The sequence below is a fragment of the Lathamus discolor genome, chromosome 3 (assembly GCF_037157495.1).
Source record: "Lathamus discolor isolate bLatDis1 chromosome 3, bLatDis1.hap1, whole genome shotgun sequence".
In the NCBI taxonomy this organism is placed as follows: Eukaryota; Metazoa; Chordata; class Aves; order Psittaciformes; family Psittacidae; genus Lathamus; species Lathamus discolor.
The window spans coordinates 1,166,380-1,194,097 of record NC_088886.1 but is presented as its reverse complement, the minus strand read 5'-3'; the positions used below and the strand labels follow the sequence as shown (position 1 = coordinate 1,194,097).

Here is a 27,718-nt window from a genome sequence, read left to right as displayed (position 1 = left end):
CAAAGACAGCAGCTGTCACAGCTTGACAGCTTTCTTGTTAGTGAATCAGCTTTACTGACAGTCTTTTTGATTGAAAACCACTGTTCGCTGACAGTGTGTTATAGCTGATATACATATGTACCTCATGAAGAATGAGAAAGAGCCAGAAAAGGTCTAGAAGCTACTGCTCTATGTTAAAAAGAAGTGAAGTTTGCATAAAGGGTTTCTTGGTTCCTCCTCAGTAATCTGTGGCAGATAGGAGTTGACAGAAACAGAACAATCTAAACTGAGCTGTGACAAGCACGTACGTAGAGTCCAAAGTGGGGTTTTAGCTGAAAGCAGTAAAGCCACAGAAACATGAGCTGCTCTCAAACACTCTCAGGATGAGTTTGTGTAACTGAAAACAAAGTAAAAAAGTAAAATGATGGAAATAAACCTCAGTGCTGCTCTGACAGGGGTTTCCCAGTCCTCCTGCCAGCATAAAGGGGGATCTGCCAGAGGAGATACAGCCATGTCAATTCAAAAATGAACCTGTCTACTCTGAGTCGCATCTTACTTTTCCTCATATAGGCTCCATCAGTGTTAATGGTTTTGACTGGCAGCTCCATGGTAAAGGGAACATCGGCTTCTGCTTCCTGCAGCATGCTCAAAATACCCACGTAAAACCACCACCCAGGCTAGAACACCACAGGCTTCTAAGGCGAACACAGCCACCTGCTTTGCCATAGAATGGTTAAGGTTGGAAAGGACCTTTGGATCATCTTGTTCCAACCCATTGCCATGGGCATGTTGTGCACTGTTCAAACGCACGTGATTGGCAGCCTTAGGGCACCAAAGGACGTGAAAGAGGTATTGTACTGGGGAAAATCATCATCAAAATCATAGAATGGTTTGGGTTGGAAGGGACCTTAAAGCTCCTCCAGCTCCAGCCCCTGCCGCGGGCAGGGACCCCTTCCACTGGAGCAGCTTGCTCCAAGCCCCTGTGTCCAGCCTGGCCTTGAGCACTGCCAGGGATGGGGCAGCCACAGCTTCTCTGGGCACCCTGTGCCAGCGCCTCAGCACCCTCACAGGGAAGAGCTTCTGCCTAAGAGCTCATCTAAGCAACACACACCAAAAAATAAGAGCCATTTACCAACTCCAGAGGAGCCCAGGCCTTTGCAGTTTGCCCTGATGATCATTTAATATTCTTGTTACAACTGCTTGTTACATCCAAAGAACACCACATATTTCTCTAGAAGAGACTACAGATCGTACATCAATAGATCGATGTGGACCTGACTTTTCATGAGAAGCCTGGAATAGTGGGATATCCCCACTTCAACATTTAATTACTGCATTGAAGAATAATTCCCAGCTTTTTGTTCTTCCCAAGATTCTCTTTTGCCTTTAATAATTCCAGGGCTAGGAGAGGCAAGCACCTGAGTGATGATGCATTTGCTAGGAAACAGAATTTTGTTCCAAATACAAGCAGTGCATTTTGGAATGATTGCTTCTGATTTTGAGAGCTCAGTTCCTTCAGTCTAGAAGGGACTACAGCGATCCGGGTGCACGGAGTGCAACAGGGATCAAAGCACCTGAAGAAATATGGCCCATAACATTACTGGTCTCTCTCTCAGCAGCAAGCTCCGGTGTGCCTAAAGGCATCAGAGCTTTCACTGCAAAAGCCTGGCTTTGCTCTACAGCTCTGAGGTCTATAAAAGGTCACAGCAGCCTCAAACCAGTTTGCTTTTATTTGACAGGAGGCAACAAATATGAAGAGAACCAGCTTTATGAATTGTAATGCCTGGAGAATGATGTTGGCAATTTTTCCTTTCTTTTGCGTCAACAGCACTGCTTTGTTTTAAACTATAAAAGCAGAACTATCACTTCTCAAAGCTCCCCTAGCTCAGATCTAGCGCCTGCACCACACACTTGCTAACAACAACCAAACTGCAGAAGTTATTAAAACCCAATTTACCAATCCCACTGGGGACAGAGGGTTGCAGCAGTATCATTACAGACTTATCAGGGCTGGATATCTTGTTGAAATGCCAAGTGCAGTCAGGGTAGGAGCCCACAGGGGATGTTTCAGATGCATCCATACACCCCCAGGTTCATAGAATCCCAGCCTGGTTTGTGTTGGAAGGGGCCTTAAAGCTCCTCCAGCTCCAACCCCTGCCACGGGCAGGGACCCCTTCCACTGGAGCAGCTTGCTCCAAGCCCCTGTGTGCAATCTGACATTGAGGATTTATGATAAACAGATTTCTTTTGCAGGACCATTTCAGAGCAGCAGTGACCGCTGCAGGGACAAATGGATAAAGACAAATAACCAAGGGACGGAGAGTTCTGCAAGACTGCCTCACTGTTCAGACTGGTCTTTTCATGACCCCAGTTGTATGCAAACCTTTAGACTATTACCTCAGAGGCACCATGCTAGCAATGGACAAGGAAGATATTCTTGGAGCCGCAGCAACAAGGAATACTACAATTACTAGGAGAAATACTGCTTTCCCGTGTGTTGACTATTATAAGAAATATCTTAAGTAATTGTTTTTGCTGAAGAGCAATCTGGGCAAGTGAACACTCCTGGAAGCTGAAGAGCTCTCCATTAATTTTGGCTCCAGTTTGGAGCCTAACACAGTCCGCTTTATACTTCAAATTGCCTCTTGAAATGCATAAGCTCTTTGGAGATGAGTCATCTTCTTGTAAGACTTCAATTTCCCTGCACTGTACTTTAGTGGTATTTAAAGTGGGATCACCTGGAGGCTGAAGAGCCAGCCCTGGTTCAGAGCTGGGGGAAAGCACTCCCTCCAGGCAGGACTGACTGCCCAGGAGGGCTCTTCCCCATCCACTCAAACTCCTCCTCGCGCTGGAGCTCACCTGCAGATGTGAAGTTTTAGCATCTCTGAAGATGACAGGGAGCCACACATGGACCATGCAGGGAGCCAGCCCAGAGAGGAGCACACTGCTGCTCCGGGACAAAGAGCTGGAAGACAGGCAGCTTCACCAGAGGTGAATGCACTGAGGTGGCCCGAATCTTACTGCAGCCTTATTTTGACTTTAAAATAACAGCAGAAGTGGAAAAAACACCCCAAAGCTATAAGAGAAAAACCTTGATTGATGTTTTTAACCATGAACTCATGATGTGGTCCTCACACTTTCGCCAACAGCCTCAAGCCTTTACCTTGTGCCTTTGCAATAGTCATCAACAATATATCATTGTCAATACTTTTCACAAATATTAGGGGTGTGTGTCATGGATGCTCTAGCATTTGTTACAGCCCGGTCCAGAAATGCATAAACAATGAACTGCATTTATGGGATACCATAATTATACAATATGCGTGCCTATAACTACTGGCAGAGTGTAAATATGTGCAAATCAGTAATTTTTTATTCAAAAGGCTTCTTTCCCCAGGGATGGGGAACAGAGGTTACTTTCAGATGGGTAAGCATGGCAGTCCTCAGAATTAACCACAAGTGACAAATAATCAGCACCCATTGGCTCCTGAAACAATAAAGTCCAGATCTGAACAACAGAAACAATCTTTTAATAGCTTGGTCAGACACTCTGCTTCCCAAGAAAACAGTGCTTGAAAAGGGATTTGTCTGCACATGTTGTAATAGCCCTTTACCTCCTTAATGTGGTTCACAGCCTGGTGCTGGAGACACTCCTCACATAGTGAAGGAAGAACCTGAGGTGGTTTTTAATGGTTTAAACTCTTGCCAAAAGCTGGGCCATGCAGCAGCAATGCTTCTATTGCACTGGAACATCACCTCCTCTTCCACTGAAGGAGCCAAGCTGCATCCTTGTCCTGCAGCCCCACATGCCATGGCTCAACCTGGCATCTGGATCTTCACAGAGATCTTCAAGGAGAGAAGCAGCAGCTCACTCCACAGGCTACTGCCCTCCCACATCTGCACTGCACCAGTGGCAAGCACAGGGTGCAGCTCCCAACTCCCCAGATAATGACAGTTATAATAGAAAATAACAATAATGAAATCACTTGGCAGTGCAAAGCAAGGATTTTTCCTTAAGAAGATGTAAAGTGTCCTCAACTGTTGGCAAGGTATCCCGAGTACTAATACTCCAACTTCTTCAAATACAAGCCCTTGTTTCATCTTGCCAAAGCCCTTGATTATGTGCTGTGGCAGCAGAATGCCATCTACATGAAGGAACATTATAATCAACTTTGTCATGCTCCAATATGAGCGGTCCTTTTCAGAAATAAGCAGTAACTGTGCCACAGTTTGCAGAACCTAATAGTCAACTATTGCACCACAGCAAGAAATCAATGTTAATTTAGGAGCCAAATTACACTCGAGTCACAAACTTGAACTATATTGTTTTAATCTCACTTCTGAAATGTTAATAAAAATACGCAAAGGACATAGAATGACAAACGCTGCTTTCACAAGAGGCTTCTTTCCCTATCAGTGGGAAGGGACAGATTTTCTTCCAACCGACTACGTTCTTTCTCCACGCCAGCAACTGAAGTGGTTTTAGATATATGACCAGGTTTTACTGAAATGGTAGAAATTGTTTTTTACTAAGTGTTGCTATGAGATTCGACATCATATAATGCACACTAGTGATCTCAGCGATGCCAATCGCTTGCAAATTGAGTAGATAAGAATACAAATGTTGACCTTGAATCCTAAAGTCCTAAATAATTGACCAAAAATAACTCAACCCACCCCAAAAGTAGGAAAACTGATTACATTGGGCACATCAAAAGCTCCATTTTAATAGCAGAAAATTCTTCAAAGGTCTTAATCTTACACAAAAAACCCAAGCCCAACCTGTTCTGACTTGCAATGGTTTCACCTGGAATGTTTTGCTTGCAGCTCCAAATCTGGATAGCTGGACCCAAAGACAAGCTCTGCTATTATTGATTTAAAACATGATCAAAGTTTTCATCTCGGCTGTGCTAGCATCTAATCTCCTTTAGCTGGAGTGGGTGGCTTTGTACTCTCACAGATTGGACCTACCAATATAGAAACTAATTACAGTGTTATTTCTCTGCCCTCGGCTGCGCACTACGTGCTGCAGGAGCAGCGGCCTCTCCATCATTCCTCTGAAGGCCTCCCTGCGTCTTTTTAATTGAAATAGTAGTTCAGATGTAAAAGTTATAACTACTGAACTAGAACATCTGTGCGACACAGAATCTGATCTTTAGAATTAGGTTAATATTTAACAACAGCAGGAAAAACAAGTCAAGAGATGGTTTTAATGCACTGACATGAGCCTCCACACCTGACCTGCCTGCATTGCAGACTGCCAATGCTCCCTTCAAAAAGCCGTTCCAAGGTTCTCCAGCAGTGCATCACGGAGCAACACCATTCCCACCACCCAAAGTGCTGGCACAGCTCTAACTTCCATTGAATCCTTCAGTGGTCTGAATTGCAAGGGACCTTAAAGCTCCTCCAGCCCCAACCCCTGCCACGGGCAGGGACCCCTTCCACTGGAGCAGCTTGCTCCAAGCCCCTGTGTCCAACCTGGCCTTGAGCACTGCCAGGGATGGGGCAGCCACAGCTTCTCTGGGCACCCTGTGCCAGCGCCTCAGCACCCTCACAGGGAAGAGCTTCTGCCTAAGAGCTCAGCTCAGTCTCCCCTCGGGCAGGTTCAAGCCATTCCCCTTGGCCTGCCCCTACAGGCCCTTGCCCAAAGCCCCTCTCCAGGGTTCTTGTCAGCCCCTTTTAAGAACACAACTGATGTTTTGCAACAGTTTTCAGGTGAAAAAGGTGAAGGGAGGGCACTGTCCCTTCCCCAGCTCTGTGGCAGGTAGGGCAAGAAAAAGAAAGGGGAGGGCAGAAAAAGAAAAGGGGACCAATCCTTGAAGCTTTCTTCCCAAAAAGACCCAAAAACATGTGGGAAATGACACAGGCTGGAGTCATGCTTTGGACACAGCTTACGCCTGGCCAGGGTCACCTCTTACTCTTGCAAACTGACCCATCATGCGGGTCCATGGGGGCACCCCTGTGACCCTCACCCACACCTGAATAGAGCAAGATCTCATTCTGGAAAGCTCAGACTGCAATGAACTCCACTGATCCATGAAGAGAATCACATATGAACCAGCAGTCAGACTTCCAGGGGTCTCCAGGGTGTCTTTGAAGCCAAAAACCTCCACTTCTGAAAGGTAACCTGAGAATTTAGGAAAACATGTTCCATGCAAGCCAGTGAAACTGCACTCCAGAGTGCTTTTACCTTTTCAGAGTGTGACTTTGGTACTTCAGGAGGGTATTGCAAAGTTCAGTCTTCCAAGGCACATCTACCTCCCAGATCAGTAGGTGGAAATTGTGGCTGCAAATTGCTCTCCATCATTACAATATGGGGAAATACTTTGTGATTAAAAGAGACCGACCTACATGATGCAGCTTTAAATGTGTGAATTTCAGCCAGATGGAGAATGTCAACCACTGCAACACCAAGATAAGGCCTTTCTGTTCTGCGGTCAAATATGGACATATGACTTCATCTTATGTGGGTGCAATCCTGTTTCAAGGGTTGACATGACTGTATTTGCTCAATACAAATAACACTGTAAAGAAAACCAGCGATTTCTCAGCAGTTCTGCTCTTTCAGAGAACTGGGTTTAACTGGTTTAATAGGAAAGCAGCTTTGTAACGGGATGGAAGAGTCCTCACCAAGAGGAAACATTTCTGATGAGGCTTCAGGTCTTTGAGGCTGTGAGATGCAGCACCTATTGTGAGCTTCTGGTACAACAGCCGAGAAGGCTGTTCCTTCTCAGGCTGGCTATTAAACAGCATTGCAGAAACAGACTCTCACAGACACGTACAACTGTTCAATACACTGTCCATGCTGTTTGAAATGAAAACAAAACTGATGTTGCACTTATGGATAGAAGTACATTTATATTTCTCCAACAAAATGACTCCTGGTCTCCTAAAGCCAATGCTGACCATAACCTTCCAGGTCCTAAATTTCATCAGGGAAGTAACCATGAAGCTGCACATCTGTGGCTATTAAATATTGAAAGAATCAGAGTGATTTATTTATGCTTAAACTGAAGCCCCATTCCTCCTCTCATATTGCTCCAAATAATTTTATATTGATGCAGAGGAGGACCACCGAGAGCTTCAGAAAAGATTTGGGTCTTCTCTTTTTAGTTAATGACCATTCACCTTGATTGAGGGAAATTTGCTTTGCTGAACCCAAAAACCACTTGATATTGAATCATTTTCCCCCAGCAACAGTTTCTAGCAAGATGCTTTCTGGGGGAATAATGTCACAGCAACGTGCCCAGGTATGAGGAGCCCCAGCAAACACTGAAGTCCTCTCATGATTTTCCCCAGTGGGTTTAATGTTACAGATATAATTAGGATAGAGTGGCTTGTACAGTATGTCTGGTTTCAAAGTAAAATCGGAGTATTATGCATAATATTATGCAAAGCACCATAGCAACAGTAAGGCAGACTTCTAAGAAATGCTAATGAGTTCAGCTGCTCTGCACAAACCCTAACCTGTCCCAGCAAAGCCAAAGCCAGGACTTCACGTTCCTACAGGAAGCTCAGGCATTCCTTCCATTGAAAAACAACAAACATACCAAACCCGCAGCATAAAATATCTCATCAAGCCATCACAGCAGGAAGCACACGAGCAGTACTGTTCCAAACATACAATTTGACCAGTTCACTGACCACGATTAATGGGTTTATACTTCACATTTAATGCAAGGAAAGAGTAATGCAGCAAGTACTGGAATAAACCAAACTGATACAAATCCAATTGGCATAATAAACTCCAAAAATGTAGTCCAAGCTACATTCAAGAGCTCCTGGAAGAGCAGGGCATGTGCCTAATGCTGCCTTCATAAGCCTCTTTCAGGAAAGGGGAGTACAAGAGGAGCCAGGGAATTACAAGCCAGCCCACTTATCTCCAATCCCCATAAAAAAGCTGTTCAAGCAATCAAAGATGTGAAAGCAGCTGAAGATAACAAGATGAGCAATCACCAAGAGGTTTGTTAAGAATAGATGGTGTCAGGTCAGCAGCTCCTGCACATAGCAGGGGCCAGCTGTGGATACCGCAGCTTAACTGCAGCATTTCCCCATGCCTCCCATGCACCAGCAATCTGGGCTTGGCTTAAAGCTCCCTTTGCATGAGTGTGTGTTGTCTGTAGGCTTTGCTCAGGGTCTGCTGCCCTGGCTGCTCGCTCACATATCAGCCCTGGGCCTGCTGCTGGTGAGGTTTCCATTAAAACCATTGTCAGAGATGAGAACCCTGAAACAACCCTGGTAAGTTATAGAGAAAAACGGATGAAACTAAACAGGAACAAGCTCAACACTTGGAATTCATCAGCTGGTAAAGAGGCAAGGCAGGTGACCAGGGCTGCCCACCTGCAGTGTTCTCTGCTCTCACAGGGAAGACAAGTCCCCTGGCCAGATATACAGACAGGCATCAAAATAACCCTTCCATAGCAATCCAACACCTCACCTGGCATCCTAGCTCAGGTTTAAATACCTCCGTTGAGAAAGCCCTTCCTTTGCACCAAGTCAGCTGTGGGAAAGGAGCATTCAGTCAATTCCCTAGAAAACATGACCTAAGAGTAAAGACAGGTTGAATTAGGGCTGGTGGACATAAGGAGGTGAACATGGAGAACACAAGTCTGATGTTTCCAAAGAGATCTCAAGGCAAGACTGATCTGTTCCCCATTCCTCAAAGGAATTCTGCACTGTGGTTTCACATTAGTCACTGTGACAGATACTCAGTGAAGGACTACAACCAACCATGTTGCCCATGGAGCTGCAATCCCTAGAGACACCTTACGGACAGCCTGGGCAAACATCTACTGGCAACACTGCTTCAGGGGCACAGCTTTCCCTGTTAATACAGTTTTTACAGATTACCGTATAATCTATTCACTTCCATCTTCCATTTTCAGTATTTCCCAGATCTAATGGAATATACCTGTGCAAAGAAGATGTTGGAAGCTGATGTGACTCAACATCTAGAGTAGTATGAGTTATCCTTGCACTGCTTGCATTTACCATCTCCAAACCTGGCAGATGAGCTTCCTCTTCTGCAGACTGTGGCAATCAGAGGCGGGACAGCTGCTGCACATCGAGACCAGGCTGCACTAGACATCATTTCCATCAAAACAGCTCATGCCAGAACAACCTCCTGGGTGTCCTGGCTCAGCAGTGAAGACCTGTCCTCCCTCCCAAGCTGCCAGGAAGGCCCCAAGCCAGCCAAGACAACATCCCTGACAGGACCAGACCGCACCAGCACTGCCAGTGCCAACTGGGCACCCTCAGCACAGGAACAGTAATTTTCACCTCCCTGGTAAGCCCGGCTGACCTTGGCCTTCAATTTGCAGCATGGTGGGGTTCATGCAAGTTGGAATTAAATTACTGCCTTTTGATTTCAACTGAATGGCTTTTTCCGCTCTCTAAAGCCACTGGATCTTAGTTCAGTGAAGTCTGCAGGATCCAGCTCTAACAGAGCTGTTCAAGATACCATTACAGAAACTCAGACCATTGGCATATATTACCTAAAACCCAGGAATTCTGCAGCAATACAGCTCCACTTTGAAGCACACATTTGCTATGTACTTGGGTAGCTGACAACTTCATATAGATTAAAATGAACGCCCATTTCTTGCTGCACACATCCCATTCTTCTTCATCTCAGCACAGCCTCAACTCTTCTGCAGAGTCTCCCATTTAACAGCTGCCTTGAACATGTTTTAAGCGTGGCCCCAATAAACCAGAGGAGTCAGCAAAGCAACAGCACCACATGGAGAGTTTCAGACCAGCTTTCAGGCAATGTATTTAAGTCCTGCTAATTCAGACGCAAAGTAGGTTTCAATATTATCACCTATAAATCAGTATTTGCTTTATTAAAATGTAATGGAAAACGCTAATAAGATTTACTTGCCAAATGAAATTGGATTATATCTTATCTACTTTAACTTGATTCAGTAGTTTTCCTTCTTCAGAAACCAGCAGTTTCAACTGCTTTTCCCCCCCATCCCCTCTCAGAACTCAGGCAGATGAGTGTACCACAGATTCTCAAACCACTATTTTTAAAAGGAAAATTACAGGGGACAGACATAAATGAAATAGAAAAGGCAGATTGTGCAATGTGAAACTGTCCAAAGAAAGCCTGTAAAGCCATTAGAGGTGAAACCCACGTGCTGGAAGGCAGCGACCTGGCTGTTTATGTATGGGTGGAAGCTGCCCAGCCAAGAAACTTGAAATTCAGAAAGTAATTTAAACCTGGTAATTTTCTTGTACATGCTTGGATGGCTGAACAACTGCTGGATGTGATGAATATCCATATGCAAAATTATGCTTATATCCACTGTAACCACTCAGGGCTCATTGATACATTCTATTAACTGGGCATAATAAAACCTTGATTTATTCTACAGTTACCAGGTCTGCAGTAAAGAATGGTCCTTTAATAACAGTGAAACAGTACTATAAGGTGTCAGAAGCAGTAGTTAAGTGATCATATCCATGCAAATGCAGAACTGGGCTGTCACCGGCCTCTGTGCTGGAGATGGGGTGTCAAGACATCACTGTGCAAGACATGGTGTAGGGATACAGAGATGAAACAGGGATTACTGAGACTCTGAGATGCAGTGATGTTTCTGCAGCACAAGACGGCCCATCAGGCAGCAAGGGTGCAAGAGCAGGAGGTGAAGCATCAGCTACAAGTGTTACTCGCAAGATTATTTTCTATTGTAAGCACTACAGGTGAAAAAGGAGATGGACATTTCAGTCACAGAATCCCAGACTGATTTGGGCTGGAAAGGAGCTTAAAGCTCCTCCAGCTCCAACCCCTGCCCTTCTCTGGGCACCCTGTGCCAGCACCTCAGCACCCTCCCAGGGAAGAGCTTCTGCCTAAGAGCTCAGCTCAGTCTCCCCTCGGGCAGGTTCAAGCCATTCCCCTTGGCCTGTCCCTACAGGCCCTTGTCCCAAGCCCCTCTCCAGGTCTCCTGCAGCCCCTTTAGGCACTGGAGCTGCTCTCAGGTCTCCCCTTCAGGAGCCTTCTCTTCTCCAGGCTGCCCCAGCCCAGCTCTGCCAGCCTGGCTCTGGAACAGAGCTGCTCCAGCCCTTGCAGCATCTTCTGTGCCCTTGAAGAAACAAGACTTAATAAGACTTAGCTCAGGAGAGTGCTCCACACAGGACAAGAGGACCTGAAGGTTTTCTCTCTTCTTTTTACAAGAAATTTCTATAAAATTTATTTCCAAGTTTAAATAATAATGATTAGCAGATAAACCACAGCTCTCTTAAATGTAATATCGAGCTTTTACTGATGGAAAGCTGCCCTGCCAGGCTACCTCAACTGACAGCAATCAGGCAACATCCTACTCATCATACGCATGACATCCCCTTCGGAGCAGGCCTCCCATGCTAAGGAGCTGGAAGCAAAGCTCAGCACCATTCACAGCACAGTGCACCCGCTGTGTGCGAGCAGCAGACCCATGGGCAGCACCCAGCTCCAGCGTGACCCTCTCCTCAATGCAGTGTGCTGTTTTTCTGCCTGGCCAAAACAGATGAGCATCATTAGCGGGGAGCAGATGCTAGGAGTGTTTTTGTATTGTGCATAACTGGCGAGCAGACAATGTACAGCTCCAAACAGAAGCACATTAACAATTAGCTGACTATGACAAATCGCTCATGTGTACAAACTGCTCCATGCTGTACCCAGATCCTGGTTTCACACTGCTTCAGTTTTATTTCCCCTCTCCATTTTCTTGCTTAGTTGTAAGAAATACTAAAAGCAAAATACTGTGCGTATCTCCAGTGCAGACTTAGAAGTTTGCCTGCATCTGATGCAGTACCACATGCATCCTCACCATGGCCACGGACACTTCCAGTTTAGCCTAGGTAGCTGAACTGGGACAAAGCTTAGCTTGGACGCTTTATTCAAGTATCTGCTTCACCTTCCTAACACCATCAGAGTCACCTTTCCCACCCACAGACATCCAACAGGCTCAAACCTCAGGTTAAGAAAACCATGAATTGAAGCCAGAAAAGGTTCCAACTTTGACCTGACTTGGGATGCAGGGTGCACATCAATGCACATCAGCAGCTGTTGCATTTAAGCTTGAGTTTTGGCTTTGGACAACTAAGTCGATGCTTTTATCCAAACTAGGTCATTTGCACATTACATCCTGGCTCAGAAGGAAAGAGATACCATGAGTTTACCACATGGTGGGATTTTATTTCAAAACCACAAACACCCACTAAGCAGACTTACCAACTTTTCCCTTCTTGTGAACACTACAAAGCTTCCAAGAGAGACAGTTTCACCCTTGTTAAAATCCTTGTGGTATGAAATAACACAGCTGCAACATTTGTTTTCCTGAAATTAGACTGAGCTCATAATTTCTTCTGCTCCCTATTGGAAGTTACCTACCTAACAGCACAAACCATGGTGGAGCGAGTACAGCTTGTATGAGGTGTGTCACCCCAAACCCCCAGGGCGCACCTATGCCAATAGCTGCACAACTTCTCTTAATGACAACCTACCACTGTCAATACACTGTGCAAAAACTAACAGTTCCATAGGACACCATCCACTGTGGTTTTTCCTCCCACACAGCCCCTGGTTTTCAGAGCACTGCCTGCTTTTGGTGATTCAGCAAAGCTCATCCAGATGGGAACATGTCAATGAGGGTAAAGAAGCAGTGAGAACAGTGATGGACTCTACATGAGCCTCACTGAGCTGCTCTGCAGACAAGGTTGGTACTTGTGACTTGCAGAACAAGAGCTGATGGTCACAGCACGTGGTGTCAGAGCCTCAGCACCTGCAGGCAGTGCCACCAGCCTGTGTGACCGAGCAGCACAGAGAGCTGCCTGTGAGACCCCGTGCATGGTCCAGCTGGTCTACGCGCATTAGTGCACTGACCCACCATGTTGCAGGGGAGCACCAGACTACAAGTACCCTGGTGCCATGTAAATGAGGACAGTCTGTTTAGCTTTTGAACATGGGAGCATCCCACAAACGGCCAGGTAGCACAGCTAGCCCCATCTCCCCCCACCAGCCCTGCAGGGACCTGGAACAAGCAGCTTCACTGCCTATAGCATGTTGACAGGGACAGTGCCTGTGCAGGAAGACACAAAGCGACACCTCAAAGATTTGCAGCCAGTAAAGACACCACAGCAAAATTCCAACCAGGAACTGTCACAAATTGCAAGCTGGGTAATTGCACTTCACATAAAATCCAGTGTTCCAACAAATGAGAGAAATTATCCCCATTCCCTTTCTGTTTGTTTTCTGCAGTTCGGAGGGAAGAGCAACACTATTCTGAAGGTTTCATATCATACCAAGCACTAAACCAAGTTCAGCCCCAGCTAGAAACACCTCTTCAGTGTGATGGTCAGACCTGATGGGCTGTAACAATCAGTACAGGCACACTGATGGTTCCTGCTGTCACCCACCGAGGCCACTACAGGAGGACATCACCCCAGCAGCATCCTCCTGCCCTCGCCATGGAGAGCCACACAGAACAACCTACTGCCTCTACCAGGACCATTCCAAACTTCCACGGTGATCCAGCACCGTCTGATCACCCAAACAGCGTTTCAAGAAGCTTCTCATCTCCAGATATTATTGCACAAGCATGGCAAATCAAACCAGAAGCACTTCGGCCCAACAACCCTCAAGAGTTACTCAGACAATTACTCAAAAGAAGTCTCCAAAACCTTCATCTCATCACCACAGTCCAGTGAGAGACCCTGCTCTGAAGCCTGCACCAACACCACTATCCCCAGCAGACAAAAAGAGAGCTTGAACCTTAGTCTTATTTTACCTTCCTTTCGCAAGACTATACTTATCCATCAAACAGCACAGGTCCCTCCTGTAGCACAAACCCAACGCACTACAGCTCCACCACAAACAGCAGTTTAGCACATTAGACTTTTCTTCTTAACCACATCCCTCTACTCCATTGGATTTAGAGATAAAAAACAAGAGGACTTACAGTTTACTGTGACTTTTACTTTCTTCACGTCTGGGACCGAGACATCGTTTTCTGCGCTGCACTCGTACTCCCCAGCCTGGTCTCTTGTAATTCCATAGATGTCCAGGTACTGCCCACTCTCAAAGGGCTTTGCTGCAATGAAAGAAGCAGAGAAAGAAATTACTGGGAGCTGAGCACAAACCACCCAAAGCCACAGCAGCACCTGAGCAGCAACAGTGGGTTTGGTGGATGCTGCAGATAGCACACACCCAAGGGGAAGCTGCTCAGGAGCCCCGGCTCTAAGGTGGGCTGAGAACCCCTTCAAGCTCCTACAGTGGACCAAGAGCCTTCTCGCAGCCCTGCCCCAAAGCTCAGCCTGCACACCCATGAGGGCTATTTGCAGCTCTGCCCCGATGGTCTTCCCAGAACACAAGGGATGGTCCTCAGGCAAATGCTGGCCTTAAGAGTTTCAGCACCATCAGGGCTCGTGGTCTGCACCTGGGCAAAGACCTGCCCCTGAAGCACCCTGCGGCAAAGCCAGTGCTCAGGGCAGCCTGAAGGGACCAGCAGGAGTGGGTGGTAGCCCAGCACCAGGTGCCCTTGCTTCCCAATGACCACTGCAGCATCAACCAAGTGGAGATGAATGCTGGCAAACCCCATGAACTGGGGACCCTTACCCTGCAGGCTGCTGAAGGGAACTGGGGCTGACCACATCTAATGGGTGGTGGTGGATGGGAGAGGGTGGGAGATCCTACAGCCAGGGACACACCACCCAGTGCTTATGTTTTGTGCCCTAATACATATCTCACAGTACTAATTAAAAGATTTTTTTTTACATTTATATAATATATATAGAAACAAATTAAAAGTAAAATAAAAAGCAGTAATTCTCCTTTGCCAAAGGACCCAAACCCAAGGAATATCATCCTCAGTGTCTGCTTTCTTACACAGCAATAAGGACAGTGAGCGTCAGCCCTTGTGAAAACTGGTTTGTCTGATGTAAAAGAACATGAAGACCAGTCTGAGATATTTGTGTATGTAACTCCTCAGTGCATTGTAAGTGAAAACATTCTTTGTTTTAGAGAGCAAGAACAATTGCATCTTTCATGAACTAATTTATCTCCACTTGACATGGAGTCACAGCAAACACAGCAATTTCTGTCGTTTCCCAAATCCCGGTACCTCCCAGCTGTGCCCTGCTGGGATTCCTTCCTGGCAGGTGAGAATTCTGGGATCACAGAATCCCAGCCTGGTTTGTGTTGGAAGGGACCTTAAAGCTCCTCCAGCTCCAGCCCCTGCACGGGCAGGGACCCCTTCCACTGGAGCAGCTTGCTCCAAGCCCCTGTGTCCAACCTGGCCTTGAGCACTGCCAGGGATGGGGCAGCCACAGCTTCTCTGGGCACCCTGTGCCAGCGCCTCAGCACCCTCACAGGGAAGAGCTTCTGCCTAAGAGCTCAGCTCAGTCTCCCCTCGGGCAGGTTCAAGCCATTCCCCTTGGCCTGTCCCTACAGGCCCTTGTCCCAAGCCCCTCTCCAGGTTTCCTGCAGCCCCTTCAGGCACTGGAGCTGCTCTCAGGTCTTCCCGGAGCTTATATCCTTCAGGGGAAAATTACTGCCTGGTTCGGAGCTCATCTTTCCGTGTCTTCTGAGCAGTGCACTCTAGGTAAGGAGCAAATGGATTGTTTCGGACTGCTCACAAGGCGTTCACCACATAAACCCCAAATTTCAAATATCATTTTTATCTTAAAGCAATCCATCAGAGCACTCATGGCTACAGACACTGGAAATTATAGGCCCAAAGGTTAACACCACTTGCTGAAAGTGTTTTCCCAGCCAGACAGGCTTTTAATTGCCTGTTAATGACTTTGCACCTTACAGAGCAATGATAAAGATCTGAACTGGGCAGTGAGAGCTAAGGAGAAGTATTACGTCCTTGTCCATCACAGCACTGAATTGTGTTTGCTTATCTGTTGGTGGATGAGTGTTTTAATGTGTGCAAGGTTCAAAACATCAATTATACCAGCGCATCGCTTGGAGATAAATTTCATACATTAATAAGCACACTATACCGTGCCTGTCACGGGAGAGAGGCCCAGCAAACACTGGTTAGGTAAAGTAGAAAGATAAGCCTGAAATTGGAAAATGATTGTGAATTGAAGTGAACATTCATAAAATGCGATGCAATAACGTATGGGATTGGAGATATTGCATGAGAATGAGGGATTTTTTCCTTTTCCATGTTGGTGATAGCAATAAATTACAGACAAAACCTTTCCACAAGCAGACCAACTGCTCCTGTGCACATCATGGCCCGTGTCCTGCTCCACTTTGGCCAGGATGGATCAGTTTCCAGGGCAATGTTATTTGCTATTGCTTTGAACAGCAGTGAAGGACGCAAACCCCTGCCTGCACAGGAAGAGTTCCCAGCAAGACTTCTGCTGTCTTTGTAACACCAAGAGAATGAGATCAATGCAAAATTCTCCTGTGTGCCAGGTGAAAAACTGCTATTAAATTCTGAGGTTGTAATGCTCTCCAGTGTCAGCAGTTCCCTGGATATGTGCTATGCACTGAAATACCGTATACGAGTCCTGGGACTGATTTATGGTATGTCCTAGCCCATTTCCCAGCATCAATTTGGAAAAAGAGACAAAAATCTACAAAATATCTACAAGTACACGGAATTTCATAAAAAAAACCCAGTTATTTGTGGTTTGGAGTTAAGCTGAAACCAAACATTCTCTGCATCAAATATTTGGGCTACTGTAAACAAAATATAGAACCCCAGACTGGTTTGTGTTGAAGGGACCTTAAAGCTCATCCAGTCCCAACCCCTGCCATGGGCAGGGACCCCTTCCACTGGAGCAGGATGCTCCAAGCCCCTGTGTCCAACCTGGCCTTGAGCACTGCCAGGGATGGGGCAGCCACAGCTTCTCTGGGCACCCTGTGCCAGCGCCTCAGCACCCTCACAGGGAAGAGCTTCTGCCTAAGAGCTCAGCTCAGTCTCCCCTCTGGCATCAGGGGACAACGCAGTTCCTTGCCTCCCAGTTTTCATTTCCTTAGCAGTTCCTGGATTGCAGCTGTACTCCTGGCACTCGCTTTGCCACGGAAATCATAGAATGGTTCAGGTAGGAAGGGACCTAGAATATCATCAGCCTTCAGCCTCTGCTGGGTCAGCACAGCCGCTGCTCTGTGCCGACAAGTGACAGGTTCACACACTCAGCATAATTCTGCTGCAACAACAGCAGCATCAGCTCCTGGGTCTGGCAAGCAGCCACCCTGCCAGCCAGGAGATACCAGCAGCAGCCACGCCTGCAGGGCAAGGCAGGGGACTGGAACCAGGTGATCTCCAGGGTCCCTTCCACCCCAAACCAGTCTGGGATTCCGTGTGTATATCAGGGGCTGGCATCAGCTGCCTTTGGGTGCTGCGGGACATGGTGACAGCACAGCACATCCCTGCATCTCAAAGGCATTGTTGCTGCTGGGTGAAAACTTGGTGGAGCAACCCTACTAATTCCTATTGGAATGATTTCCGAAATGCCCATGAGCAGTTTTTGTAACCCCTGTATTTATAGGGATTTTATACTCAGCTGTTAATCTAATTTATGCTGAGAAATATACATGGTTTTTTATAGTGCTCTAACCCCCAAGTATTTCATACAACTCACATACACAGTTAAAAACCTTAAAATTAAGTCATTTTTAAACCCTCATGTCCCCAGAAGTTTTGCATCCAGCTCACATAAGAAAGCTTTGAGTAAATATGAGAAATATGTACTCTTCTTAGGGAATACAGAGATGCTCCATTTAATCTTTCTTATTTGTCTGCAGAGTATTTCATCTTTGAAAGCTTGGTTTTATTTCTAGACACTTCCCATGGCTGTGTGGGATAACTGAAATCATTTTATGTGAAATATATATGCGTAAGTGTATGTAAGCACATTTCTGTTACATTGCATGCGCATCCTGCTCAAAAAAGGATATTGATAGAATCACAGAATCCCAGCCTGGTTTGTGTTGGAAGGGACCTCAAAGCTCCTCCAGCTCCAACCCCTGCCATGGGCAGGGACCCCTTCCACTGGAGCAGCTTGCTCCAAGCCCCTGTGTCCAACCTGGCCTTGAGCACTGCCAGGGATGGGGCAGCCACAGCTTCTCTGGGCACCCTGTGCCAGCGCCTCAGCACCCTCACAGGGGAGAGCTTCTGCCTAAGGGCTCAGCTCAGTCTCCAGCCAAGGTTCAGGAGATAACTCAGTTTTCTCACTGTTTTTATTATGATGTCTCACAGCCCAGGGTAACAGCTCCTTGTTCTGCCCTTCTGCAGAACACGTACATTGTGCAGACCTACAAGATATTAGGAATGTGTCTGGCTGGCATTTGTGGCCACAGAGCCAGTGTCTGAGAGAAAGAGATCTGGAAGACTCATCAGGTCCATCAGCCTGAGGTGGTGTTAGCCAAGATCTTTGATCAAAGATGGGTAAAGCCTGTAAGTTGAAGTGAAAGAAATACAGGCATTAGATTGCCTCATGTCCAAGGATATTCCTGATAGGTTTTTCAGCAGATCTCTGAACTAGACTAGCTGATACACATGACATGGGAGCAATCTGCTCTGGATATCTTCGGTTGTTAACACCAGTTTCTGTAGCCAGGAGGGGAAAAGCCAGTAACACTAGACTTGAATGTACATTTTCTGCTACTGCTGTGTGATATAATGCATGATAAATCCTCACTCTTGTTATTCCTCAGGAGAGAACACAATTAAAACTGTGTCTTCTTACCGCACGTGTGGTATCTGGCACCAGGTGTAGCACACGTACACGCTGCCATATGGACCCGCTCTCAAAGGCTTGGAAGGAGGACTTTTGCAAGGGTAGCATTTCCTCCCCTGTGTTAAACATCAGTGAGTAAGAAGAGAAACCTGAGCTTGATTTTTGCGGCTGTGTTCAGAGCTCTGTGCTGCAGGGGCATAAGGGCACTCTGCTGCCAAGGCCAGGGCTTTCCACTGGAAGACCACAACCTGCAGCAAGGAGGGGTCATCCCTGCACCATGAGATGCAGAGCACCCTTTGGCCTGAGAGGGGTTCGCAAGAGAGCCTCTTCCACAGAGGCTGCTGGGTCTCCTGCAGCAAACAGCTCACCATGAACATCTGCAGGCTGAAAACAGCCTAAGAAAACCTTTCCTGGCAAAACAGGAATTAAAAGTATGTAGGGAAGAGCAGGGCAGTGATTTTTAAACAGCAAACTACGCGTTTGAATCTCACTTGAGCTTATTTATAATTTATAGCACTGAATGTGCAGATTTGGCTCATGGGAAGGGGCTTATTATTCCCAGTAAAGCCCCATGCCTGTAGCAGCTCTGGGAATAGACTTGGTCTGTGTTCTGCCAGAGGGTGCAGGAGCCCTGGGGTTGGGGTCAGGAGGAGCCTGGAAGGTGCCACACAGGCATTTGACCCAGGGCAAAGCCGTGTTATCACAGCTCTGATGTCTGATGGCTTTACAGCACTCCTTCCTCCTGTTGCTGTAGCAAAATAAGACACTGCAAACGACAGTCTGTTATTTATCACATCTCCAGGCTGAGCAAGCTTGGAGAAGGCTCCACAGAGACCTGAGAGCAGCTCCAGTGCCTAAAGGGGCTCCAGGAAACCTGGAGAGGGGCTTTGGACAAGGGCCTGTAGGGACAGGCCAAGGGGAATGGCTTGAACCTGCCCGAGGGGAGACTGAGCTGAGTTCTTAGGCAGAAGCTCTTCCCTGTGAGGGTGCTGAGGCGCTGGCACAGGGTGCCCAGAGAAGCTGTGGCTGCCCCATCCCTGGCAGTGCTCAAGGCCAGGTTGGGCACAGGGGCTTGGAGCAAGCTGCTCCAGTGGAAGGGGTCCCTGCCCGTGGCAGGGGTTGGAGCTGGATGAGCTTTAGGGTTCCTTCCAGCCCAAACCACTCTGTGATGGGATTCTGTGATTCTATAATCCACTGATTACCCATTTGTCTCAAATACGTGCGCTGATCACTCTCACTTTTTAAGTCTTCTGTCTGCAGTTTGTTGAATCTGGAGATACCACAAAAATTGAGTGACTTGTCATTTATGACTTACCACTAATGACCTTTTTTCTTTTCATATTTCTTCAGAGCCCTCAAAATCTATACGATTTTTTTTTTTTAAGCATTTTAAAAAGAATTCTTGGTATGTTTAAAATATGAGCTATTCATAAAAATGCCCCAAAGCAATGGCTCAGGAGAATAAAGCAGGTATGGTTGGGATGAATGTGGCATCTGCTCTTCACTTGCTGCCAGCGTGCCCAGCCTCGGTTTTCAGCCTGCTGCCCTCCCAGAGGGGGTGTCCCCAGAATAAACAGGAAATAGAAGCATCTTGAGGCATTTTAGAGACGAACTGTTATTTTCCTCTAAGACACCTGTGCAAGACAGCACACGCTGTTCCAAAGGCAGGATCTCACAGTGCCGTAAGGAATGCCATACCATGGGAAGGGGGAAAAGGGTGAAATCTGCAGCTCCTTGGTTTGGTTTTGAACATTAAAGGCTTTGTTTCACTGAAATATCTTCTATGGTACACAGATTGCTCCCTCCAAAGTGCAATTCTGAAATCAAAATGAACTCACATCTGAGGGACTAAACTAAACTAAGCAAATATTCAAAGCGTAATTTTCATAGCATTTCCAGAGTTATTAATGAGTTCATCTGCTTTTATTGAAAAGAGAGAAATACTTTCCAGTTGCCATCAAATAGTTCAAAAAATCCTACTTATTTCCATGCAGTGCTTTTGTACTGATTCAGTTTGAATCTCTATTTCACTAAGATTGCAATGTTACTCTCATTTCTTCTGTTGTTAAGACCCAACTATTTGACCATTGTAGTTTGAATATTTGTTTCCTGACAACTGTATTTTAACAGGTTTTTTTAGGCTGTTTGAAAGATATTAAGAAGACATGAGGATTTCTAGGAATACCTTTAATTGTTCCTGAAGGGGTACTCAAACTTCTGGAACTGTCCCACTAACAGTTTTCAGAGCAGTCTTCTTCAGAACACCCCTAACCACAGGCAGTGTAATGTCCCTTGACCCCAGAGTGATGGATCTTGATACTGACTGTCACTTAATTGACTCCTAATACTAAATCTCCCAAGAATGAACTTACAAGTATTGAGACAGAACAAAGGCCCAAAGTCCCATAACCAGAAACTAAAAGACATCACCTCTTGTATGGGAGAGGTGGGACTTTGGAAGTCCTTTATTTATAGTTTATCCAAAGGAAAGGAAAGAATGACAATGAGCAGTTTGTGTTGGGTGCTACTGTTTGTACTGCTGTCTTCAAACAGTTAATTAATCCCCCCATTTACTCCACTTAGAGCTCCACATCTTTCCCCCTCGAGCTCCTGGGAAGCTGCCAGCTGTGTGTTTGGCATCAAGGAACCATTGATTTAATGGCACGCTGTGCCTTTACCAACTGAAAAAAAAACTCCGCTCAGGAGCACGAGCCAGGCCATTAAATTCGTATCAAATATTAATCACAACACTTCAAGTCCCCATGCAGTGGTGAGATGGACCAAGCCATCTATGCAATCACTACGTCCCCACCAGTGCAATATTCATGTGCCTCATGCATAAGGTTTTTCTCATGATGAAGGACCCCGAGTCCCCCTTGATCTACCCTATGTCTCAGGAGACAAATGATCTTGCTGTTTTCCAGTGAGTTCTTGTTCACCCATGCATGGCAGCAGCTCCTTTCACCACATTACAGCCAAGGAAGAGGCTTGGGGAGGAGGCAGCAGTGCAAGTTCTTGCATTCATGGTATAAACCCACCCAACTCACTCTGCATGCCAATGGGGGATGTGTTGCAGTTGCCATCCTCTGTTAGCATCAACTTCTGCAACCATACTCATTGCTCAGACCCCTGGCCCTGGCAGCAGCCGAAAGCTTTGGTGCCGTGCCTTCAGTGCTAACAGGCAAACATGCCAAGGCACCAGGCTGGAAGAGTTCCTGATTCCCAGAGGTCCTGACCAGACCTGATGATTGGGAGAAGCAATATCCCTGTTCAATAAAAACTGCAGAGCAATGGGCTTGTGTAAAGTACTGCATCTCGGAGTTGTAAACCTAGAGCTGAGCAGCTTCCTCAAATGGCACAGAATAAGGGGTTTAGGTCAAGGCAGAAGAAGAAGAGGTGTTCTCCATAAACCCAGCCTAGGAGTAGGTTGAGAGAGCTTTTAAAGCCCCAAGGCATCTGAGCCCTAACTCTTAGCCATCACGGCCGATTGTCCCTGCCTTGGTGTGCCTGGGAAGGTTTCCTGGCTCATCTCCAAACACTTCCAGCTCAGATGCAGGGAACAGATGTTTCAGCTCATCCCAGTAATGCTTCACCTGACCGAGGAGCACAGCGTTGGCGCCGTAATGAAGCTATTGCCTGCAAGATGAGTGATGATGGCAGAAGGGAGGCACATCACTGTCACTGCTGATCAGGGCAGATCACTGAGTTATTTTACATTCTGCTTCTGAGACACCTAAAGGGAACCAGCTTCGTTTTTGGCCTAATGCAGCAATTAATCTACCTCCACTTAGGAAAGGTGGCTGCACATCACTGCCGCTCAAGATACCTCGTCTGAGTGGAGCAGGATCATGAACGCATTGCCAGCTCCAGCCTCCAGGTTGTTGATGTGTCTTGCAGGACATCACCTCGAGTAAGCGATAGCTCCAAGGGAGAAAACCTTTCATTACCTTCAGGGCTCACACTAAGTAGCTGCAGAAAATGAAATGGGATCCTCTGAAGGGAGATAATAGAATGACTACTCCAAGCACTGCACACCCAAACCCATTAACCAGGGAACAACAGTCTCTGGTTTTAAGCCATCTGGACCAGGGAAGCTAGAGTGAAAGGGTTCTTTTCAGATGAGTGTTGCCAGGCTGGTTGAGGAACCTGCTGAACGGACTTTGAATAACAAAGTTGGGAGCATGGGGTTTGATGGTAAGATCCTTCACACAGCTTCACAGAATGGTCTGGTGTTGGAAGGGAGCTTAAAGCCCATCCAGCTCCAGTTCTCTGGGCACCCTGTGCCAGCGCCTCAGCACCCTCACAGGGAAGAGCTTCTGCCTAAGAGCTCATCTCAGTCTCCGCTCTGGCAGGTTAAAGCCATTCCTTCATCAGTGCTGGGGGAGCTTTGCTGTGCAAAGGCAGCAGCTCAGCAGAGGATGGATGAGAGCAGCTTCTCCAGGATCAACAATTATAGATATATTAGGTGTGAAATTGCCCTCACCAGCAGTGATAGCTACTCCATGTTTAGCATTTAATAAGATAAGAGACACTATCCAGATGCTTTTGTTTCCAAAACTTTAAGTTTTAAAACAGTTTTCAAGCAAGAGAAGGAGCATTTTAAAAGACTCACGCTTTGTACACACACAAAGCCCTTGAAATCTGATAATAATTCATGTCAGTGAAGCATTTTCAGCCTGAAAACCCAAGTTCAGAGTACTTGCACTTCAACAAAATGCTTCTTATTCCTGTCATGTGTGGATAGTGTCTGAAGAACGGTGCTTCTCGAGCAGAAGTGCAAGTGGAGCAAAATATTTGATGTTCGCTTGCTCATATCAAGCTTTGTGTGTTAGGGTTTAGCAAGAAGGTTAAAAAAGGCTCTCCGCTGCTCCTTTGCAGTATCAGCTTTCTGTAGCCGCGTGCTTCAGGAAGGGTTGTGCAGGAACCGCCTCTGCTCAGGGATGAGCATTGCCTTTTGTCCTGTAATTGAATTGAATGGGGTCCGAGACTCATTCTTCCCCGACAGCCCTATCATTTGAGTGCTCTGAAGATGTATTACACTAATATATAGTCAGGGCGACATGGCTATGATGATACATTAATGCAATACATCTTCACAGCTTTAGGGCTGTCCAGAAACAATAGGACGGGCATTAGATTACGTTCAGTCATATCACACTCCTGCACACATGCCCTGGCAGCAAATGAAATGTGTTGGAGAAGGAGGGGTGTTCAAACCCAAAGTCAGACTCATGACTGGGTAAGTGTAGCTTTCCCCTGTTATTTAGCATGTGCTGAACAGTTCCTACGGGGTTTTGGAGGTGTCTATTGGGTTATTTTGGAAACTCTTCAGGTTCATCATTCCCTGGAAACAAGACTGAAGGAATCACAGGAGCCCAGAATGGTTTGGGTTGGGAAGGACCTTACAGCTCATGTAGTTCCATGAGATGATTGAGTACTAGTATGTAGTATAGTACTTGGAGCACTGTGCGCAGTTCTGGTGTTCCCGACATAAGAAGGACATGGAGCTGTCGGAGCGAGTCCAGAGTAGGCCATGAGGATGATATGGGGCTGGAGCACCTCCCATAGGAAGACAGCCTGGAGAAGCGAAGCTGCATGGAAACCTCAGAGCAGCTTCCAGTATCTGAAGGGGGCCACAAGGAAGCTGGGGATGGACTCTTCATTAGGGACTGCAGTGATAGGACAAGGGGTGATGGGTTCAAACTGAAACAGGGGAAGCTCAGGTTAGATTGGGAAGAAGTTCTTCCCCGTGAGGGTGCTGAGGCGCTGGCACAGGGTGCCCGGAGAAGCTGTGGCTGCCCCATCCCTGGCAGTGCTCAAGGCCAGGTTGGACACAGGGGCTTGGAGCAAGCTGCTCCAGTGGAAGGGGTCCCTGCCCGTGGCAGGGGTTGGAGCTGGAGGAGCTTTAAGCTCCCTTACAACACAAACTGTTCTATGACTCTAAGTGAAATTTTGTTTTAAAGGAGTTGGACAGAAAAAAATGTTGCTTTTTCCATTAGACTTTGTGAAACGATGTAATTTAAACTTGTTTTGCATTCAGATAAACCCAGGACAGTTCAGGCTTTCCTAGCAAGCCTCAGGTGGTGGTTGCTCTGTGGATGGGGCAATACGCCTTTGGGAATATTATCAAAACCAAAGAGGAAAAGAGTTCTGACAGACAGCACCCAAAAGTTACAAAGCAGTAATATTACCAAAACCTTTCTGAATGGCTTTTGCTGTCCCCGCTCCTGGCAGCACTCGTGTTCCAGCATCATCATCGCAGCACGCACACACAAGCTGCATGCACATAGAGGAGTCTGAGGCTGGAGTCCTCTTTCAGGCAGACCTTAATCCTTTAAAATTCTGGTTTCATTCTTAAACTATTGATGCTGCTCTTTGCTCTTAAATGTCAGAACAAAATAAGTAATACCTACAATTTATTCGGGTGACATTTTAACAATGGAAGATTTCAGATTACAAACTACAGCCCCGCGTTCCTGACGGCGTTGCACTGAATGTGTGGATTTTTGTGGATTTACATAATGGGTTTGTATAATGAATATTTATATAATGAAAGCATTTACATAATGACTGCAAGTTAAACATGCACAATAAAGATTCCACGCCAACAATTTATGTACCCAGTTAAAAATCACCTCCAAATACATTCTGGTTTTATTCCTACGAAAAGGATCATTTTATCATAGAATCATAGTTTGGGTTGGAAGAGACCTTCTCTTGTTCAAAAAAATTGAGCCCAACCTAATGCACATAAAGGCTGCACTGATGCAAATCATGATAATACTTCGGAATTAGTCGACATTGAATCATTTGTATTCACAGATTTCAGTTTCTTATCTTTTAGTAGCAGCATTGACAAACAGCTTCAGAATATTCTAACTGCGATTCGTTAATATGATTTAGTGGTGCATTCTAGATGTGATGCTTGCATGTAACCCTCATTAGTGCCGTTGGGAGTGACAGGAGGAAAATGGTAGAAATTATCAAGTGCAGATGAAGCTTGTGTTTAGATAAAGGTAATTTGCTGCAGACAGAATATAAATCGTCCCAGAAATCAGGCCATTTCAACTCTCTTGCATTTTGTTTTCTAATAAATCCAGGCTTCTTGTTTGCCACACTGATATTTACTTGGATTTGAATGCCATTTATAACTGTCTGCACAGCAGAATATACACCTGAGCACGACAGTGGTGCAGCGTGACCGAAATGGGAAAATTCCTCTTTATTTAGGAGACAGAACAGAGTCTGTAAATTATGGTTCTTTCCATCACATTTTACAGTATATTTTGAGCAAAAAGGTGTTTGGATCCTGTGTTCTTCTGCTCTGGACAGAGTTCAGGCCATTAATCAAGCAGGTGACACCCAAGGCACATCCCAGTACCCTGCAGCGGCTGCACTATACTCCCTGCTCAGGAAAAGAGGGTTTTGTAATGATGTAGCCCCATAATGGAGCATTTGCAGTGACTTTGCCAGGCCTTAGCACTGAGGCTTGTCAAAGCATCTCAGCCTGGCCTTGCCCTTCCTGCCCCTTGTCCTGCCAGCTCAGCTGGGGGAGCATTTGCTCCAAAGGAGCAGATAGACCCAGCTAATCCGTTGTAGCAGAGAAGAGTTCACCCACGGGCAGATAAAGAAATGCAGGCTTGGAGATGGACAAAGTGGGATTTAGGGGCTTGGAGAACAAACGAATGCTATTAGGCTTATGTAGAGTCCCAGCCTGGTTTGGGTTGAAGGGAGCTCAAAGCTCCTCCAGCTCCAACCCCTGCCACGGGCAGGGACCCCTTCCACTGGAGCAGCTTGCTCCAAGCCCCTGTGTCCAACCTGGCCTTGAGCACTGCCAGGGATGGGGCAGCCACAGCTTCTCTGGGCACCCTGTGCCAGCGCCTCAGCACCCTCACAGGGAAGAGCTTCTGCCTAAGAGCTCAGCTCAGTCTCCCCTCGGGCAGGTTAAAGCCATTCCCCTTGGCCTGTCCCTACAGGCCTTTTGATACACATCTTTGATTAGTGTCTTCCTCACATTTCATTTGCAGGTCTCACTGGGGCTAATGTAATTGATCTGGAGCTGAGTGATGCCATCTTTCCTCTCAGTCCCCACTCTCAATCCTTTGGTGAAGATACAAACTCACTGATTCACTAAAAGCCCTTGTAGTTACATGCACCAATTTGACTGAACTTGAGACGAGAAGGGTCTAATTCCTTCTCAGACCCCTTCTCCAGCCTGAGTGCTCTAATCCTCCCTTTTTCCCTCTCCAGGATGACTGTAACAGCTCCTTTCTGTAGCCAACCTAATGCTTGAAGCTATTACTCTGAAGTATCACCACGGTTTCCAATAAAATTTTATTTGACATTTAGTTAAAATCCATTTTCTGCTCCAAGTGAATTTTTCCCTGTGTCCCCTGATGGACACTTCAAGCAGAATTCACTGTCATTGTCTTAAAGGTCAAAAGTTGTTTTGGTTTTTTTTTTTGCCTAGATCTTGCTTTGTAAAGCAAACCATTACTCAGGATTATGAGACGCTGCAGTAAGCTGTGACAGTCCATGAAGCTGTTCTTCCCCTCAATTACATGGATTTCATGAGAGCGGTGGGCATAGCACAAAGACCTTCACTGCAAAACCAGTTACCGCAGTGGAGTCCCTGCAGAAGAACCGGTGCAATACCATGCTCACAGACTGCAGCCAGCTGGAGGCAGGGAGTACCCTTTACAAACACAAAGCCCTCCAGGATTCCCATGCCAGTAGCTCTGAGATATGAGGCTGCATCTCCCCTATTCTGAGCCAGGCAGACCTTGCTTTGCTTGCATGGGGCCAGTGTCGGTGGCTCTGCACCAAGTCATAGTTGTAGAGATGCTTTTAATGTTAGCTAAAAGTTTGCCTTTAAATACATTATGAGAAATTAAAAGTATAAATCGGAACATTAAATAGAAACTCTGCTTTTAGGTGCCATTTTTGCTTGCGATTTTTAATACACATAATTTAATTTGTTCAATAAAACCACTTTAATAAACTGCGTTGTATCATGGAATAATGGTTCAGTGGTACTTACATTATATTAAATCTACTG

The 27,718-nt window shown here is 46.3% G+C and overlaps 1 protein-coding gene across 3 annotated transcripts in view; it reads right to left on the bottom strand.

Annotated features, from left to right (window-relative positions):
* The window catches only part of NEGR1 (neuronal growth regulator 1), a 271,823-nt gene that overhangs the window by 72,351 nt on the left and 171,754 nt on the right, over positions 1-27,718 (bottom strand). For all 3 annotated transcript variants that reach the window (XM_065673034.1, XM_065673032.1, XM_065673033.1), the window contains exon 4: positions 13,920-14,051. In XM_065673034.1, the coding sequence (XP_065529106.1) occupies positions 13,920-14,051 (132 nt within the window). The remainder of the gene's footprint in view (positions 1-13,919; positions 14,052-27,718) is intronic.